General features: G+C 50.5%; 1 protein-coding gene across 1 annotated transcript; it reads right to left on the reverse strand.

The window, feature by feature from the left end:
* Positions 1-1314: 1314 nt before the first annotated feature.
* Positions 1315-19252, reverse strand: FFAR4 (free fatty acid receptor 4). The gene is made up of 3 exons (XM_026481672.4): positions 18623-19252; positions 9968-10096; positions 1315-1987 (listed from the first exon to the last, which is right to left on the reverse strand). Exons 1-3 carry the CDS (start codon positions 19187-19189, stop codon positions 1598-1600), a joined length of 1086 nt encoding a protein of 361 aa, XP_026337457.2. The 5' UTR covers positions 19190-19252; the 3' UTR covers positions 1315-1597.
* Between the last annotated feature and the right edge of the window lie 212 nt (positions 19253-19464).

Here is a 19464-nt window from a genome sequence, read left to right on the forward strand (position 1 = left end):
AACCACACAGCTGTAAACACTACCTGATGACTCCTAGCATTGTATCTTTGGGCCCAAGTCCTATATCCCTGCATCTAGCTGCCTACTTTCCATTAGGATCTCACTGGGATTTCAAACTTATATGCTCCAAACAAAACTCTTGGTTCTCCCACCTGCCATTCTCCCAGTCGTTCCCATTTTTGTGTCCTGCCCCGCCATCCAACCACTGTCAAGAGTCCCCCTCGAATCTTCTCTTTCCCCCATGTTCTACATCCTGTCCATCAGTAAATCATGCTTGCTCTGCCTTCCCAAAGTAGTTCCAAGATCGTTTCTCAGAACCTCCTCCTAAGGCCACCCCCCTCTGACTTCCCTCTTGTCCTGCTTCAGCAGCCGCCTAACCGGTCTTGTCTCTGCACAGCAGCCAGAGTCACATTTAAGGACACATACTAGGTCACATCAGTCTCCAATCGCAAACCTCCAGTGGTTGCCCAATGAACAGAGTAAACTCCTTTGTGGCGTCCCAGACCCTACACAGTCCAGCCTTGTACCTTCTCTGGTTTCAGTTGGCTCCGGCGGGGCACCCCTCTGTCCCGGCATCAAGGACAGTTTGTAGCGTGGAGGAAGCTCAGTCGATAGTTGGCTTCGCCGACACCAGACTTAGGGTATACAGCCCCTTTGCACCAGGGCCAGCGTCTGCAAGATCTGCAAAGCTCTGCTCCCCTGGATTCAGATGGTTGGCTCTTTCTTGTAGTTTCCCTTTTGGCCCAAATATCATCCCCCAGAGAGGTCTTCCTAGACCCCTCCCCACCCCATCCAAATTGCCATGACCGTCCTATTTCTTCATGATGACACTCCACTCTCTACTGACTTCTATTTATATTATCTACTGATTTCTGTTTAGTGCTTCTCCCCCCCGAATAGAAGGTACATAAGCTCCATGAGGGTAGGGGCTGTGGCTGTCTGGCCATAGCATGTGCTTAAGAAGGACCTGACAGGTGGATTAGTGGAGGGAATCTCTTGTGTTCTCACTTTCGATGTTTTGAATCATCCTATCTCCTCTCTGATTTCATAACATGGCTTCTCCTAAAGGGGTCCATGGCATTTCTTATAAGAGAAAAACTAAAGTCGCCTTTAATTATTCCTTAGAAATTCCTCAAGTGTTCTTGACATTAGTGAATGGTATTGAGGCCTTGCAAGTCCAGGGCGGGGGGTGGGGGTGGGGTGGTACCTAGAATGGCTGTGACCCTTCAAGGAGAAATCTGGGTCCTGGATTCATTTCCAAGACTCATTCTAGAAACCAGCATGGTGTGGCTTTACATGTAAGAGATGTGATTGCTGAACAGTTATAAATAAAAATTTATTAAACTCAATCATATTACAAACATACTGAAAAAAGTTCATATTTAAAAGGATCCCATAGCAAAACCCTTTGTAAAGGGTAAAATTGCTGTACGGAATGGTCACCCCTTGATTGACTGGTGCATACATGTGTGTTTGCATAGGTTACATTTTCTTAAAGCAGGCTACACTGATGTGGTGGTCCTGGAAATTAACTCCCCTTGAAAACATATCATGGCCTTCCAGAGGGTGAAAAATTCTGCCTACAGAGAAAATTTAATTAGTTGGAAATAATAGACAGATCATTTCTTCTGACAGACGTATCTGTAAACATCGCTCCCTTTTCCGGGAAGAAGAAACAGTGAAAAATTCTCCTCCATTCATTCCTAAACAGTGACATGTTATAGAGAATGGGGTTCAGGGCTGAGTTGGCGAACGTGAAGGCCACCACCCAGAAGAAGAGGGATGGCCAGATGACCAGGTCTTGCTTAAAGTTCTGGATCAAGATGAGGAGGATGGTGATGATGATGGGGCTCCACATGATGAAGAAGGAGATCATGAGCAGAAAGAGGGTCCGGAAGAGCCGGAAGTCCTGCTGGGACACGCGGATGTGGTGGTTCTCCGAGTAGGCCTGGTTCACCGTGAGCCTCTTCCTTGACGCCTTGGTGATCTGCGGGAACACAAAGCAGAGCCAGAGCCACAGTTCACGGCAGGACGGTGGGGGTTCTGACTTAGGAGGAGCAAAGCTTCCAGCATTGGAATCTGCCATCCCTGCTGCCCTGGGACAATTCGGCTTCGGAACTTGGTGTGCAGAGCACCTGTCTCAGTGGCCTGACAGCTGCCTACACTTAGAATGCTCTGTGGAAATGGGGCACCTGGCTGACCCCCTGGAAATAAGGCAGAAAATCGTCCAAATTGTAACACAGTTGATGCAGAAGTGAAAAGGCTGAATTGGATGGTCTAGAAGAGAAATCTGTGAACAGACGCCCGTGGCTAGGGTCCGCGTTCATATGGCGGAATGTTACGGCACCCTCAAGGATGCGGCATTAGGAGGTGGGGTCTTTGGGAGGAGATCAGGTTATGGGGACCAAGCCCTCATGAGCAGTGCCGTTCGGGAAGCTCCCTTGGCCCTTCCACCACATGAAGACGGCGAGAAGTGGGCAGTCTGCAGCCTGGAGCAGGGCACCCTTGCCTTCAACTTCCAGCCGCCACAACTGTGACAAATACCCTTCTGTCGTTTAGAAGCCACCCAGTCTGTGGCATGTTGTGGCGGCAGCACAAACCGACTAAGCCACACATCTTCCCAAGTATTTCTTTTTTTGAAAGACGTAAGTAACTAACTGTATAAAAGCGGCATGTGTTCAAGGTACAAACTCAACCAGTATGATACGGAAGCAGATCAAATTCAAGATACAAGGCCTGTGGCCTCCTGTACCCTCCATTTCCACTCCCCGGATGAGAGCGGGGACCAGGGGCCCGTATGTCCTTGTGGGAATGCTCTGCTATCACACGCGTGCCCGGCCGTGGGAACACAGGTTCTGCACGTTGGCTCTGCACACACATGGGACCACACCATGCACCCCATGCTTCCCCTTCTTTGTCTTCACTTAGCAGTGGATACCGGTGCTCGCTGCACGCCAGCCCAGACAGAAGACACCTCGTTCTTGTTATCTTGTCCGTGGTGGCAGAGGCTCCACAGTAGGGCTGTCCCGGAATTTATCCAGGGCCCTACTGATGGGAATTGTATTTATTTCACCTTTTTTAAGGGGAGGGGTACTGGTTGAAGTGGCAGCACGCACACTTGTCCGTTTCCCCTCCCCTCCAGGTTCTTGGGTGGCAGAGGGGGCAGTGGGAGATGGCACAAGGGTGTGGCCAGTCTGGGCAGAAAGGGAGCCCTGAACCCCCACACTTGGTTCCTTTCCTTTACAGGAGCAATTGAAACGGATCCTAGTCTTGCCACAGGCCCCTGAGGTGGGGGCGATGGAAGGCGGTGGAGACTGGAGCTGCTCAATTGCTAGGACTGGGGCTGCCAGGACTCAGCCTGAAAACGAAGCTGGTCTGGGAAGGGCCCACGATGCCTGGGGTGTGGGCCGTTTGGGAATGATCCCCCAATCGGTGGGCTCTGTTGGCACCACTACCAGCTACATGGAGATCAGACACCATGACCAACAGAGGGGACAGTCCCCTCACAGGGGTGGGCACCTAAGAGACGATTCCAACAGCAGCCTCATTGTTTGTGCTGTCCACACTGCCCTGCAAAGAGGGCTAGAGTCCTTCATACAGTGTCTTACACTTATTTTTTGAGTGATGTTGATGTAAATTCCTATTTATTGAGCACGTGCCAGGCCCTGTACATATCACTTGGCTTTTCTCTTTACATTCTCCCAACAATTCTGTGACAGATCTAATTTGATGATCTCCATTTTACAGATGAGAAAACTGAAGCTCAAAGAGGTTGAGGAAGTTGCCCAACAGTACCCAGCTAAGCAGTCACAAAGCTGGGCTTCAAACCTAGGCAGTCTGACTCCAGCCCACGCTCTTAATCTTAAACTAGTTCCTTCCTACCCTCTACTATTTCCACCAATGGAAATCCTTCTGCCTGACCTATGACTCCAAGCTCTAATGCCAGCAACATCGAGAAGGTTTCTTGGTTCATCTCCCACGTGGCATCCCGCAGCGCTTTGTTTCGGTACTCATGTGGCCCTTGCCACGTGGCCAGCCACGTGGTCAATGCTGATGCGTCATGGCTACCTCTGACCTCCAGCAGACTGCAGGCTCCCTGGGGGCTGGGCAGCCCTATGGCTTCTGTGGGCCGGGGCTCTAGCAAGTGCCTGACAGTGACTGTGAGCAGACAGAGAAATGGGCTGACTCATGGTCCGAGTGGATAAGTGGCTGGGTCTGTTTTTAGCACTGACTGATGCTGCCATTTCCTCTGCCCATGATTCCCACGACTTTCAGGGAGTGAGAAGAAAATGGGCTCATTATAATCCAGTGTGGCTCCTTGCTGCTCCCCTCCCCACGTTAGATGACGAGACTAGTTAATTTTACCCAGGCTTTAAAATGTCTCTGTCATGGTGCAGAATGCTTCATGTGTTTTAGGAGAAATTCAATGCTCGACTAACTTGAGGGTTAACTTTAATCCTTTAAACAGGCCTTTGGGGTAGGTTCTGTCATTGCCCCGTGTTGGGGACAAGAGATGGAGGCTCTGAGAGGTGAGGTAATGTGCTCAGGGCTCATGGTCCAGGGTGGGGGGAAGCACATCTCAGGGGCAGGTGTCTGAGCTCTTCACTGTGGGGCTACGGGCAGAGAGGATGGAGCTCCCAGGAGTGTGATCCGTGGCCCCCATGTCGGAGTCACCAGGCGAGTGCCTGGGCCCACCGTCAGATACGCGCTTTTGTGGCTCTGAGCAGGCCCAGAAAACTGTACTTCTCACAAACTCCCAGGTGGTCCTTGCTGACTCTAAGGGGACTACTAATTCAGGACAACAGATTTGGGATTTTCTCCCAGTTCTTTGAAAAGAGTCACTTTGTAAACTGTCCTTTTGAGAGGCACGGACTTAACACCCGTGTGAGTGTCCGAAGGCCCAGGGGAAACATCTCTCCACCTCACACCCTTGCCACTCCGTGCCTCCACACCGTGGTTGCCAACTGGTGGGTACAGGGAGAGGTGGGTCCCCACTGACATAGCTCGGGCCCTAGGGGTTGGCTCTCCCTTGGGGGCTGCTTGGTCCATCAGCAGCTTCCAGAGGGCCCACCTCCCGCTCCATTGCCAGCCAGCAGGCCCCGAAGCTGGGGAATGAGGGCCAGACGTGGAGAGGAGGCTGCGTGTTCACTACCTAACACGTTCATGTTTAGCTGAAACGGAGTTCGTTTCTCAGGTGCACGCTGAGATAAGGGAGGGTTTTCCAACTTCAAACTAGACCCTCACTCTCGCATCGGCAAACACTTACTGACCCCCTACCGTGTGCCACATACTCTGACAGGTGCTGGATAGTCAGCAAGAAAGAAGGGAGCCCTGCCCACCTGCTCTCCATTCTAGCATGTACATGGAGAACGAGGAGGGGAGCCAGAAATCTACAAGCTGGCACGGGGTAGAAGCTTCTTGCCATGGCAGTGGTTGCTGGGTGACGATGGAAACCAAGTCCTGACAGCTAGCAGGGACAGCCTCATTGAAGGCACTTGGGAGTGACTGGGAGACGAGTACCCTGGGAAAGTATTGATCGGAAAACTCCACTGACGACGTATAGCGTGCTGAAGTCATGAGGAAAGAGGAAGCAGGGAAGGCAGAACAGTGAATAAGGCCCCCGCCCCGAGCTCGTGGAGCAGCTCTGGAAGCAAAGAGCCCAGCTGAGGCCTGCTGTCCGTCCTTGCATCGGGCAGAACCGGCACCCGGGGCAGGGACGTTAGAGCAGTGTTCCCCAAAGGAGATCCACGGAACACCAGTGCAAAGAGATGCTCTGCGGGGGAAAAGGGGGTCTGCGGTCAGACCTAGCAGTGCTGCCTCCTCTGTTGCTGCGTTGGAGACCCTCAAAGGACGTTAGTGTAATGAAGCCTCTCAGAAGCCCTGCAGTGAAGAAACCCACTTAACACGGATTAATCAGCATTTCCCAAACTCATGTGATCATGGACCCCTTTTTAACATCTAACAGCCCATGGAGTTCTAGAGAGTGCTTTAGGGGAGATGCTGCTTCAGAGGAATCCAAGATCAAGGTGATTTTAAAGAGGCACTTCTCAGGCCCATACATGGAAACTGAGTCAGAGGCAGTACTGACAGGTGAAAGAAGGGGAAGGGGTGACAGGTGGAGTTATGTGTCTTATGGCTTCAGAGGAGTTGCTGGTTGTGTCTCTATGAAAATAGCTGATTAACACTGATGTTCAATTCATTTTAAAGAGTTATTCTCTTGACAGAAGAATTCCGCTGAAAAGCTGATCCAGTGTCTCTGAGTTGTGAGTACCTTCAGTGGGAGAGAGACGCAAGCTATGAGGGTCCATGCAGACACTCCATCCACCTGGCAGCTTGCCTGCTTCCAAGTTACCCGCCTGGCAAACCCACGGGTCCAAAGTGAGGACAAACATCACAGTCCTCCCAGGAAATGAGCGGTAGTTAGTTTGGCTCGTGGGGTGGAAAGTAACTTTTTTAAAGTCTTATATTTTCATTAGCATGATTTTCAAAATCACAATGCTAGATTTCTTTCCAATTAAAGTCTAGCAGCCTGTTCGAAATATTATCATATCTACACTCTCATTTTAGTGCATCAAACAATCCATCGAGGTCTACCTAGCTCCAGAAAAACTGAGGCCCACAGTAGTTAAATGACTTGCCTAAGGTCACACAGTAATAAAGCTTGGACTGAAATCTGGGTCTTAGGCCTTTTCGTTCAGTGACTTTCCTGCTATCCAAAAGGAGAAGGTATTTATTGTAGGCCCTTTCAATGTGACCCAAAATTTGTGTCTTACTCATTCAGCGAGTGTTTACTGAGTGTCTGCAACGCATAAGCCAGGCTCTGTGCTGGGCATGGAGCTACAGCAGGAAACAAAACCAAGCCTCAGCCCTCATGGAGCTTGCGTTCTAGTGAGCAAAACAGATGCTTTACGAATAAGTACGCAAAAACGGAATATGACAGGGGTTGTAAGAGCACTGAAGAGAAATAAATCAGGGCAATAAGCAACTAGAGAATGGTGAGAAGGGTCTCTGGGGAAGAGCCTTTTGAGCAGAGACCTTATGGAGTGGGGGAGTGGGCCACACAGAAATTGGGGGAATAGAGATCCAGGAGAGGAAATCACAGGTGTAAAGGCCCTGAGGCAGCCGTGTCTTGGCTGTGTGAGGAACAGTCCCACAGCCAATGTGGACACAAGCGAGGGCAAGAAATGAGGTGAGATGGCCGCCAGATCACATGGGGTCTTAAGGTGAGGGCTTTGAGTTTTGCCCGATGTGTGAGGGAAGCAATGGGATCTAAATGGTGTCTTTAGTCACCCCTCAGAGCACCGTTTCATAACCGTGAGTCATGATACATATTCTGTTTCATCCAGGAGCTGTCCTGGGGTCTGTGAGGGGAAGAACTGAAGGCTGGCCATGGGTCTGGAAAGTGACAACTTGCAATTTAGAGGCGGACGGATACAAGGACACCTTCCCCAACTCCATCAGGGCCCTCGGGGCTCCTGGAATGTTTCCTCATGGGCCCTGGCCTGAGAAAAAGATGGAAGAGGGTGGGATAAGTCAATCCTCCCTCAGAAGGTGACTGAGATGTCTGAGGTGAAGTTCAAAGGGGCGGACCCGAGCCCTCGCTGCCTCTAGGGGACTCAGGAGTGCGACCGCCCAGGGAGGAGGCCTGCTCCAGCCAGCCCTGCTCTAGTGTCTGTTCCTTGTTCTTGCCTTGCTCCAAATCTGGGCCCTGCGGCTTATTCAAAATCTCAACGGTACCTTTCCCCAGCATGCTCTGAGACAAGGGTCAGAGGGCCAGCCTAACACACAACAACAGCACTAGTTTACTCGTCCCCTGCTACCAGCAGGCAGTATCTCTGACCTGTCTCCCAACAATCCTACACTGTCCGAGCCATCGCCATTTTGCAGATGAGGGAGCTGAGGTTCAGAGAAAATAAATATCTTGCCAAAGGCCACACAGCAAGGACTCAAAAACCAGGTTATTAAAAGACCCCTTTCTTGTCTCCGTGTCTGCCTTTCACAGCCCTTTGTTCTTCTCTCCTTCCCCTCATTCACTTCCGACATCTGCGCAGCACTCAACAGTTTGCCGCGTGCTTTCACGCTGAGTCCCAGCGCCACACTATCCGGGGGACCAGCAGTTCACCGCATCGAACAGCAGCGCCTTCGTCTGTCTCTCCCTTCCTTTCCCGGGTTAAAGCTCCTTCTGGATCAAGAATGCGACCTGCTCACTCTTGACCAATCTCCACTCCCCACCAACACGTTGCATAGAGCAGATCCTTAACAAATGTCTGAGGAATTAAAGTGTGAGGACTCTGCCTGAGTGTGAGTCCTGATCCGGCTGCTTGTGTGCTCTGTGATCTTGGGCAAGTGACTTAGCCTTTCTGTGCATTGGTTTCCTCATCTGTCATTCTTGATAGGATAAATGAATTCGTTCCTGACACATTGTCAATACTACATAAATATTTGTTAAATAATTTTTAAAGAATTCATTCTAAGTTTATCTTCCTTTTTCCCTTACTCCTTTTCTTTTAGGGTAATAACAGCTAATTCTGACGTTGCATTTACACATGCCAGGCCCCCACTACAAACACGTTACAGACCTTAACTCCAGGCCTGAATCGGCTTCATCCTTGAACAAGCCCCAGGCTGGGTGTTACTTAAGTGGGTCACAAGTCAGCTCGTGGGGAAGAGTCTAGAGAAGAGCGTGACTGGCCACCTCCCACAGGACCCAGGATTAGCAGACCCAGCTGGAGGTTGGCCTGGTTTTTGGTTCTGAGCATCTAAGAAGGTTACAGATTCTCAGCTACAAAGACAGGGCCTTAAAAGTGGCCAGCTAGCAAGCAGGACCTACAGGGCCCCACTTCAATAAGTTCGTTTGCCAGATGACCTCTAATATGCAATCAAAACCAAGATTCAACAACTGTAAACCTCCAAGAGAACCCAAGGTTTTGCAATAACCCTTCTGAGATGAGCACGAGCACACGCCATTTGCCTGAGCCCTCGTGAACAGGCTGTGTCAAGAGGCAGGAGCCAGGCCCGCGGGCCCTTTCTGCATCCCTGCACGTACTCACTTCGAAGGTGGACATCACTTCCTGGCTCGGCGCACTTTTGAAAAGCACCTTCTCGGGAGTGTGGGGTAGCAATGGGAAGGTCACGGGAGATGGTTTCTGGTAATGTTCTGTGTCTCATTTTGTTTCTGGGAGAAGCTTCTAGGAGTGTGGTCAGTTTGTGAGCTGTGCCTGTATGCTGCGTATGCTTTTCTGGATATAGATTACACTTCAATAAAAAGTTTTTAGAAGTGTACATTCTCCATCACTGTTATTGCTGTTTGTAATGGGGTAACAATGGACTCAACCCAGAAGCCCATAAAATAAATTATGTCACATCCGTATGACAGAAGAGCATCAAGCCATTAAAAATAAAGAGACAGAGATATAAAAACAAATGTAGAAAGATATTGCAATCTAGTGTTAAGCCAAAAAAGGAAACTACAAATAGTGTTATCTCAACTCTGAAGCAAACAAAAAAACATTGGGTTGAACCATGATATATGGTTGATATTTGACCATTTTATACAGTCAAATATGTGTTATAAATATACATGTATACACACGGCATTAAAGTTATGTATATAGGTAAATTTATAAGAAAATAACCTGAAAAATTTACTTTGAACTGTTAACAATGGGAGTAGATGTTTGGTTTCTGTTTTATACATTTCTACGTCTTTAATTTTTTTTATAATGAGCTTTGTATTACTTTAGTGAGCAGTGAAATAATAAAACTAATAATAACAGTCATAAAGATATAACTTCTTTTTTTATATACCAAACTCTTGCCCCTCAGTGTTGCAGAGGGGTGGGTCTGGGCAGGGAGCCAGGATTGGGCTGGCGTGAACGCTAACGTAACTTCCGACCTGGAAGGCTGATTCCATCCGACACATCCCAGCCCAAGTAGAGTTCAGCTGTGGTGCTCAAAGCAGACATACCTGTAAGATTTTGGAGTAGCTGATCACAATGAGCAGTCCTGGCACCAAGAAGTTCAAAGTAGCGAACGACACATCCCAGGAGATTTCTCCGGCAATGTTGGGCCAAACCAGTGTGCAAATCAGAATTTCCTAGTTACAAAAAGGAAGAGAACATCATTTCCATGGTGGCTTCTTATTTGCCTTTAGCGCAGTCCCAGTAGGAGAGTATCCAACACTGTTACACTGGGGTGTGACCACGACGCAACCAGGAAGACATGAATGCTCCGCGTCCCTTCCCCTGCCCGCGCAAACACCTGTGAACCATTTCTCTCTGACCCGCAGAATAACTACAGCTATTATGCCCATTCTCCAGGAGACACAACAGGGTCTCAGGGTCACATGCTGATAACAGCTCCAGTTGGTTCCCGGGCATGACTCCAGGCCCAGTGCTCTTTCCACTTCCCTGGACGGAGCTGCCAAGAGCCCTTGAGCCTTCTCTGCCAAGTCCTTCATTTTACAGGTGACAAGCCCAGCCCTAAAATGTTACACAGATTGGAAGTGACACGCCGCACACAAACACGTAAGCACAGGGGCAAGGCTGCAGTGAAGTCACTCTGGGGCCGCTGAAGCCACCAGAAACCGTGTTAAGGCACTGAGGGTTCATTTAGGGGCCGTGCAAATGTCTAAAATGCGTCAAGCTGCATCAAAGAAAGCCGCGGCTTACTCCAAGACAATACTGGGGCCCGGACTTGGAAGCTCTATCCTCACGTGTCTCTCCCGCAGAGGGACATGCAACAGCCCCACACAATTCTCCAGCTTTCAAGATGGAAAACCACTGGCATGGGGCGGAAAGGCCTGGTTTGCGACCTTGCTGCTGTCAGTATGTTGTGCTGATTTCGAGCGTTTGACACTAATTACCAACCTCGAAGCATGTGGGGACCTTATTATATAGTTACTAGGAGCTGCAGCAACAATTTCCTCCAAAGAATAAATAGGTCAATGCAAAGAGATCTGTGTGTCTGCCTGTCCTCCCAAACACAAAGTTCCCGAGCCTGCTTGACTGCGGGAGCAGAACTACTTAGAAATCGAGCTGCCCTGAACACTTCTGAACACACAGAACAGACCTTCAAGAGCACATTCTGTGTAAAAAAGAGCACATCATTGACTTTTGGTGGACAAGGCATCTGAACCAATTGTAGTGGTATGATTTATGGCATCGTTCATTCATTCAGCCAGTATTTGTTGAATGCTACGCTAAGCAGGGGCAAAGAACTTTTATCACGTATGTCATAATGGGGTGCTCAAATTCAAAATGCAAACACATAGGCACTTCTTTTCCTATTCAGCATGAACAGGAAATAGTAAATCTGATATTCACTGAGCATTTATTCTATGCCAGGAAGCACTTTACATACATTATCTCATGGGACATTCACAACAACCATATTGAAATACACATTATTATTTTTCCCATGACACAGAGGAGACAACCAAGGCTTAGAAACATCTTCCTAAAGCATTAGTCTAAGACACTAGACGCGTAGCTCTTTTCAATCATATCGTATCTTCCCCAGAGAGCTAAGTGGTTATAAAGGAAATCCGGGGACCTACCAAGAAAACTCTGAAGGCAGGTCAAGCAGGGAAGAATGCTTCAATCATATTTGTACCTTGAAAGGGGTGTGAGAATGTTGCTTCCTTTTCCTATGTAGTTTAGATGCCTCACAAATGTACTAATAATTCCCAAAACGTGTTCTTCCATCCCCATCCCCTCCATACCTGAGGGGACAAAGTGCATTAGATCTTTCTACGCTGTGGTGATTGGAAAGAAATGTGTGTCTCTCAAGGATCTTCTGAGGATTGGTAGTGTGGTGATTATTTTGAGATGATCTCTGCCCACCATGCCCTCAGTCTACCACACCGGGGGGCAACATGGACCAGCAAATATGCTGGAGCAATGATCAGAAGAGATGATTCCAGTCCTGAAGGTGCCTGGGTCTCTGTTTCCTATACTTGAGATAGGAAAATGTACAGGGAGGGCACAAAAACAGATCCCAGAACCGTTTCTTAAAAACCCCAAAGGCCTCCACCTCTTTCCAGAAGCCTTCTCCAGAATGTCTGCCAAAATCTCTCCAGGCTTGGGGCACCTGGGTGGCACAGCGGTTAAGCGTCTGCCTTCGGCTCAGGGCGTGATCCCGGTGTTATGGGATCGAGCCCCACATCAGGCTCCTCCGCTATGAGCCTGCTTCTTCCTCTCCCACTCCCCCTGCTTGTGTTGCCTCTCTCGCTGGCTGTCTCTGTCTCTGTTGAATAAATAAATAAAATCTTAAAAAAAAAAAATCTCTCCAGGCTTAACACGATTTTGAAGAAGGTATAATGATAGAGCCAGGTGTTCTCCCTACAATAGGAGCAAAGAAGTAGATCCCTAAACACTCTGCCTCATGTATTAGCCCCGTGCTGCTGAAGAAAATGTGTAGTGTGAATGGACAGATACACACCTGTGCACCCCCCCCACACACACATACGTGTAGACAAAAGACTGGAAGGATACATTCCAGAAAATTAAGTGTCTGTTTCTAGGTGCGACTCAAGTTCTTTTTGTTCTTTTGGCTTATCTGAATTTTCTAGAATATGCCTATATTATTTTATAAGAGAAAAAATGGCGATAAAAGTCAATTTTTAAAAGAAATGAGGATCAAACATGAAATATGGATTACCATGCTCGTTTAGCAAACCTAACCAGCTATTTTTTTTTTCCACAAAAACAATGAACTCATCCAGGAAGTTCCCCCGATTTCATGACTCTGATGAAGACGCTCCTTTACCTTTGGATTTGTGGCACTCGCGCCAGTCACGGAGTGTGATAAGGAAGTGAGATAAGAACTTTGCACAGCACCCCCGGGCACGGCTGAAGAGACAGTGCGGCTGGCCCGTGTGGACTGACTGATGGATTTATATGCTCTTTAGAAAGCTTTATATGGTATCCCTGGTGACGTGCAGTGTTTATTCTCATTAAAAATTTTAACTACAGGCACCAGGCCCACAGTCAAAGGGCTGGCCTGCTATAATTGTGTTTTTGTGGGAAAATCCTTCTGACTTATGTTATTTTGATTCTAGGTGTTCTCTCCTGCACTGTGACTTAGGAGGGAGCACGGCAGGAGTCAGCTCTGGAAGGTGGAGACTTGAGTCTTATAATAGTCCCTATACTTTTTCTGCACATTTGAAATGTTTCCTGCTTTTAAAAAGGAAATTTGAAAACCCAAAGGTCTAGGTCTGCTTTGTTACTGACCTGCAAAAGCAGAGCTGGCCAAGCCAGCGACTGTCCTTTCATTGCTTTGTTCAACCACTCACTGACTTGAGCCCTGGTGGCTGCACCACTGTGAGGATGGGCAAGGCGAGGCCCCTGCCCTCAAGAGGGCTCTGATGTGCTCAGGGAGAGAGAGAAGTGCTAAGAAACTTCAATACAGGGCAGCGAGCCGCAGTGCCCAGAGCTACCAGGGACAGGCGAGCACAGTCCCAGAGGAGAGCAGCATCCCGGAGGGGTTGCACCTGTTGTGCTTGGAGGGATGGGCTTCAGTCAGGAGAATGGGGATGCTGGAGCTCAGTGTCAGGACCAGGATGGATGAAGGCAGGAGGCCACATGCAAGGGCGTTAAGTGTAACTTGTATCCCCATCCCAACCTCTACCTCTCCTGGGCAATTTCATCCATTTCCATGGCTTCTTTTCCAAGACACTGCTGCTTTTTCCAGCCCTGTCTTCTCCTGAACCCCAGACTGACCCCTGTGCCCTGACGACATCTCCGAAGGATGTCTCAGAAGCATGTCAAGCTCCGATGTCCCACCCCAGAAGTCTCCACCTCCTGCCATCACCGACTCAGGGCATGGAGTCACCATTCCCTATGCTTCCAGCAACCTGAGTATGGGCTTTCTGCCGTCTCCTTCTTCCTTCCCCACTCAGAGGGAACCTTTAAGTTCTGCCCTAATAGCTATCCAGCGCACACACGTATCTCATTCTTGCTGGCACACCCCTCCCAGGCCAGGCCATCTCTCACCTCGTAAGTCCAAACTCCCTCAAGGGGCATACCTGGCCCTTCTCCAGCTGGCCCCCACCACTCCTTCAAGTACCATGTCTTGCCAACCCCTGCGCTATTTCTTCTGCCCGTAATGTCCCTCCAGTTCCCCACGTCCGAATCTGGCCAACTGCCTTTCATCTTCACCCTCAGCTGAGATCTCACTCATTCTCTTCTAAGAAGACTCCCCTGTGGATGGGGTCATCTATTTGTAGGCACTGCTCACACACGGACCCCGCTGCACCCTGGCTGACTTATTTGAAATGCCACCTGATTCCAGCCGTTTGCTGTCAGCTTCTCTAATGATGCTTCTCGGAGTAGCCCTGAGGACCCCTTTGCAAATCATTCTCCCTGTTCCGCCTATTCAAGCAAAATGGAAGACTTCGAGATGACTTAAAGGAAGTGGGAATCCTGGTGGATATCCCCTTGTCCTCCAGCTTCCCAACAGAAAAAAAAGAACATATCAAGGCAAGAGATGAACTTTCTCACATCTTAAAGGCATCCTCTAAGAGTAACAAAGCAGGCGAACTGCGTTTCTCTCCTCAGCCGGTTCACACTCAGCAGAGACACGGCGGCGCTCGGCCTGGTACTAAACCGGGGCAGCAGAGCAGGAAGCGGGGGGCTCCCGAGGAAGTGCGAACTCGCGGGGAACGGCACGGGGAGAAACAGAGCGAAATTCTGGTTGCATCCCTGCTCCATGACTTTAGGCATTTCCCTCTTTGGAAAATGAACATACGAACACCTATTTGGAGGGTTTCTGTGAGAAACAAACCGGGCCAGGCTCTGAGACCATCTGCCTTGTCGATACGGGAGCCTCCTTGAACAGGACCCCGTCTTGGTCACGTGACTCGCGGTGAGGGCCGCGGGGAGGGGTGCTCGGTAAATGTTCGTGCAATGAACAGGCAGCACATTCTGGCCGGGTGGACAGTCCCCCCAAGCTGCCGATGAGGGTCAGCGCCCGGCCAGAGCCACAGCACACACAGGCAGGAATCCTGTTGGAACAGGCTGAGTTGACCTGGCTGAGATGTCTCTGTTGCTAGAATGTGCCCACCCTCTTAAAATGGCCACCTATTATGTTACGGCAATCAGAATTACACTATTTAAAGAATGTTTAAAATATTTATAACCAAAGATAAGGAAACTAATAATAGCTGGCAATTCCTGTGTGCTTAACTGTGTACGTGCCAGGTGTTGGCCCGCTCACTGAACGCTAGTCCCCGTGGCAATCCTATAAGGCTCTACTGTCATCATGCCCAGTCTGCAAATGAGGAAAGGAAGGTAGAGAGATGGGGACCGCTCGCCCCTGTCACACAGCTCCTAAAGGGCAGAGATGGGACGCAGACTCAGAACGCAGGACTCCAAAGCCCACACTCTGAATACCAAATTATCTAGCATTTTTAGCATGTCTATCATTTCATCCTCCCTGCAGGGAAGTTTGAAGGAGGCTGATCACCCTGGACTGCGGGGCGCCCACTGCCCAAACGGACAAAGGTACTCGTGTTCCTGTGTTGGGGAGCTGGGGAGCACTAGATTGGCAGAAAGCTCTGAGAGGCACTATTTCCCTGGCCAGAGCTCCTCAAGAGGACGTGGCCAGCATGTGCTTGGGGTTAGTGAGTTCCCTCAGCCGGTGGTTTGGGTAGGAAAGTGTCCCCCGTCCAAAAGCTCTGTATTCAGTGTCCAAGTAGGAAGGGGCGGGCAGAATCTACAGACAGGAAGCTGGAATAGAGGATTAAGAAAACAAGCTTTTGCTAATTTTAAATGTGAGACTCTGTTCAGTCTAGCCTAGATCCTTCTCTGTCTCTTTTTTTTTAAATGGCCACACTCTTTTTCCCCCCGTTTCTCATTGTTTTCAACTTATGTCTTCCACCCCTGAGCCTCAGTTTGCACACCTATAAAATGAGTTGTTTCCTACATGCTCAGGTCACAGCCCTTGAGGAACAGGGCAGTTTTTCTGTTCTTGGCTTATCGACAGGTGCATGCAATGGGGAAAAGACAAAGAGGTTGGAGAGTTCGAAAGGACCATCTGGTTTTCTCCTGACAAGCTCCCTTGCCCCACCTCTACTAATTTCAGGGAGGAGGGCTCCTGCGGCCAATTCAGCTAGCCCTCAATCTTCCAAGGTGCTTCTGATGTGCTCTCCCAGTGGCTTTGCCCAATCCCTCCCCAAAGGCTCTATGATCAAGGAAGTGTTTCCGTGTTAATACAAGAGGGGTCTGCATGCCTGCCCCAAGGGAGACGGAGGGAAAGCCACCACAACACAAGTCTCCATGGAAGCACCTCTCAGTTCAGCTCTGGTCATCCTGGAAGTGCTGCTGGGGGCTCCAACCACACAGACACCCCACCAGAGGTAAGATACAGAGTGACAAGACAGGGACACTCCCCCATCGGAGCGAGGGCCTTCTGGCTCAGACAACCACCTGTGTCCACGTAGGCAAGCAGTTTTAGTCTGGGAAGGGACAAGAGCCCTTTTAAGTGTCATTTGTCAGTTAAGTTTAAGTGTACCTAAAACAGTTGTAAAAGGGAGGGGCACAAGGTACATGTCTGGGAACATAAGATACCCTGAAGATCTATTCTATTTGATCTTTAATTTCCCGAGTGTCATTTTTTTCTGGAAGAAAAAAAAATCGGGAAGAGTCCCTCGAAGTCTGTGAAAAATACAGATACACTATTATTCCGTGAGAGAATAACTTAATCAAAAGACTGTTAGCAAAACCTAGCCTCCAGCTGATCCAATGGGTCTGGGGTGAGGCCTGGTCTTTCACTTATTTTAGAAGCATGTAAGTGACCCACTTTGATTCTCAAGTACATCTGGGCTGAGGAGGACAGGCCTGCCCACTGGGTTAGGGTCCTTGGTCTGCTACGCGGATGGCACCCCACCAGCTCAGCTGAGCCCAGCCATCCTGGCCCCCACTTGAGGGGGCATGGCCACAGGCTTCCATGTCCTTTGATCAAGTGCCACAGGCCTGACATGGTTCCTGCCTATTAGTCATTCAAGGCCTTAAAACAAGACAAAACAATCAAACAAAAACCCCACAATGTATTCCATGCAAAAAATAAACTATTAGGAAACAGACTTTTAGGTCTGATTTTTGTTAAAAAGAAAAAAAAGAGAGAGCAAGAGATACTTCTTGCACAGGATGCAGACTTCTCAAGCGCCATTAAAAGGCCTGTATGAGAGACTGATCTGGGGAGACCCCCAGGGAAGCCCACATCTGTGTCTATGCTCCAGAGCACAGACCCAGGAGGGCATCCTCTGCTCAGTCTCTGTGCACTTCCGTAGCAGGAAGCCTTCCCCCAGGTCACATCTCATTCCTGTGCCTGCTTACCTTCTCACTCCCTTCTGATCACTGAGCAGGCCTCCCTTTGGGACTGTGGCTTGTGACGGTTTTGATAAGGCCAGAAAATCAGTGAGTTGTAAAGAAAGGGAGGGGGTGGGAAAACCAGCTTAGGGCAGACCCTTGGAGAGGCTGAGCCCAGAGCAGGACTCCTGCTTTCCTTTGTAGAGGGCGCACAGACTCCTGTTCTTTCTCTGTCCCTACCCACGAGGCACAGAAAACCTGGCACACTGGGATGATAGCCAGAACCACCGGCCACTGTCCTCCACCAGGCCGGCCCCCAGGTGCCTGGACCTAACTGAATCTCAGCGCACAAACTCTGCGAGAGCGCAGTGGGACAGCGACAGGAACAGACGTTGACCGCGATTCTGCACCGTGATTCTGGACGGCCGAACTGGAATGGACCCGAGCTAATGTCATAAATTATCTGCAGAACCTTTTTTTTTTTTTTTTTTTTTAGGTCATTCACCCCCACAAAGAACCTAATGGCAACCCTGAACACACTGCTCATAATAAAGCTCATCTGCCAGCCTCTGGAATCTGCCGAACATTCCGGCGCCCAGGATATTCTGAAGCCACCCATCATCAAGGCTCCCCGTGCAAGATCCTGTGGTCTAGTCTAAGCCTTCCGTCTTGCAGTTGGAAAAACTGAGGCCCCGGGACAGGATCACGACACCCCTAGTGGCAGCATTGGGTCTGGGGTCCCTGGGTCTCCGATGCCCTTTCTCCTGACTCTACCAGCAGGTTCTCAAAGCAGGACCCTTCCCCAGCCCGCGCTGAAAATACTGAGCACGATCTCAGCTCCTCCTCGCACTGAGGATGAGATGCCCTGAGCAAGTCATTCCTCTGTGTGCCTCGCTTCCTCATACGTGAAGCGGCTGTGCTAGTGAGAGTACTGTAGCACCCTCGGAGAAAGCAGATTTCAATATACACGAATGCGATTAGCCATTCCGGATCCTCGAAGTTCCATCTGGCTGGCTCCTAAGCTCCCCGCATATTTCACTACCCTCAATATAGAAAGTGCACTTTGCAGGCATTTGGGGGACTCCATTTACAAGTTTATGGATGGCGTTTACCGGACCTACGTCGCTGCAGTGAAATTTAAGAGCTAAAACTTCAGAGCACCGGGCACAGTGTCACAACAATTAAATGCAACAAATCGCCTATTTTTGCTCTATTGTTTTGGTTACTCATTATCCCAGGTCACCGTTTCCGTGGGATCCCCGCCTGACAGCCCGCCCCAGACACCTGCCTGGCGCGCACAGCCCGGCGCTCACCTGGTCCTGGCCGGAGAGCCGCTGCGGGGTGACTCGGAAGAAGACGCAGAGGGGCAGCGCGGCCAGCGCCGAGTAGCCCCAGATGAGCGCCAGCAGCAGGGCCCTCGCCCGCCGCCCCAGGCCCCGCATGCCCCGCTGCAGGCGAACGATGCACACCATGCGCTCCAGGCTGACGGCCGCCAGGGTGAGGATGGTGACGCTGCCGCTCAAGCTCATCACGTAGAAGAGCAGGTGGCAGGCGACCGGGCCCAGCAGCCAGGCCTCGGTCCATCGCACGGCCAGCACGGGCGGGATGGCGCTGGTGAAGAGCAGGTCCGCGCAGAAAAGGTTGAGCACCAGGCAGGCTGTGTTGCCGCGGCGCCGTCGGCGCGCCACCAGCACCAAGGCGCACACGTTGCCCAACAGCGACACCGCAAAGATGAGGCCCAGCACGACCGTCTCCACGGCGGTCAGCACTAGCCGGTGGTCGCCCTTGACGTCGGAGAAGAATGGGAAGCGGGTGCGGTTGGCCCGCTCCAGGCTGCGCGGGGACCCAGTGCCCGCCGCCTGCGCGCACTCAGGGGACATGCCCGGCGCCCGGCGGCCCGCAGCCGTCTGCGAGCGCGCTCATCTGGGAGGCGACTGAGCGCCAAGGCGGGGAAAGAGGGAGGGCGGCGGTTGCGACATCTCCCCTCTGGCCCCCTCCCGCCGCAGGAGCGCCGGCGCTGGGCGTTGCGCGCTGAGCCTGGGGCGCGCGGGAACGAGGAAGTGCCAGGCGATGCCGCTGGAAACACCTGGGCTAGGCGGTGGCCCGTGCCCAGGCCTCACGCCCTCTACTCTTGGGGAAGCGCCTGAGGGGCTGG

The sequence above is a fragment of the Ursus arctos genome, unplaced genomic scaffold (genome assembly GCF_023065955.2).
Source record: "Ursus arctos isolate Adak ecotype North America unplaced genomic scaffold, UrsArc2.0 scaffold_7, whole genome shotgun sequence".
NCBI lineage: Eukaryota > Metazoa > Chordata > Mammalia > Carnivora > Ursidae > Ursus > Ursus arctos.

Excerpts from the sequence above, each read along its gene's own strand:
- FFAR4 (XM_026481672.4), bottom strand. The coding sequence starts at position 19,189 with ATGTCCCCTGAGTGCGCGCAGGCGGCGGGCACTGGGTCCCCGCGCAGC. Across the intron at positions 10,097-18,622 it reads GGCTCTCCGGCCAGGACCAG|GAAATTCTGATTTGCACACT; the intron begins GTGAGCGCCGGG and ends TTTTGTAACTAG. Across the intron at positions 1,988-9,967 it reads GCTACTCCAAAATCTTACAG|ATCACCAAGGCGTCAAGGAA; the intron begins GTATGTCTGCTT and ends GTGTTCCCGCAG.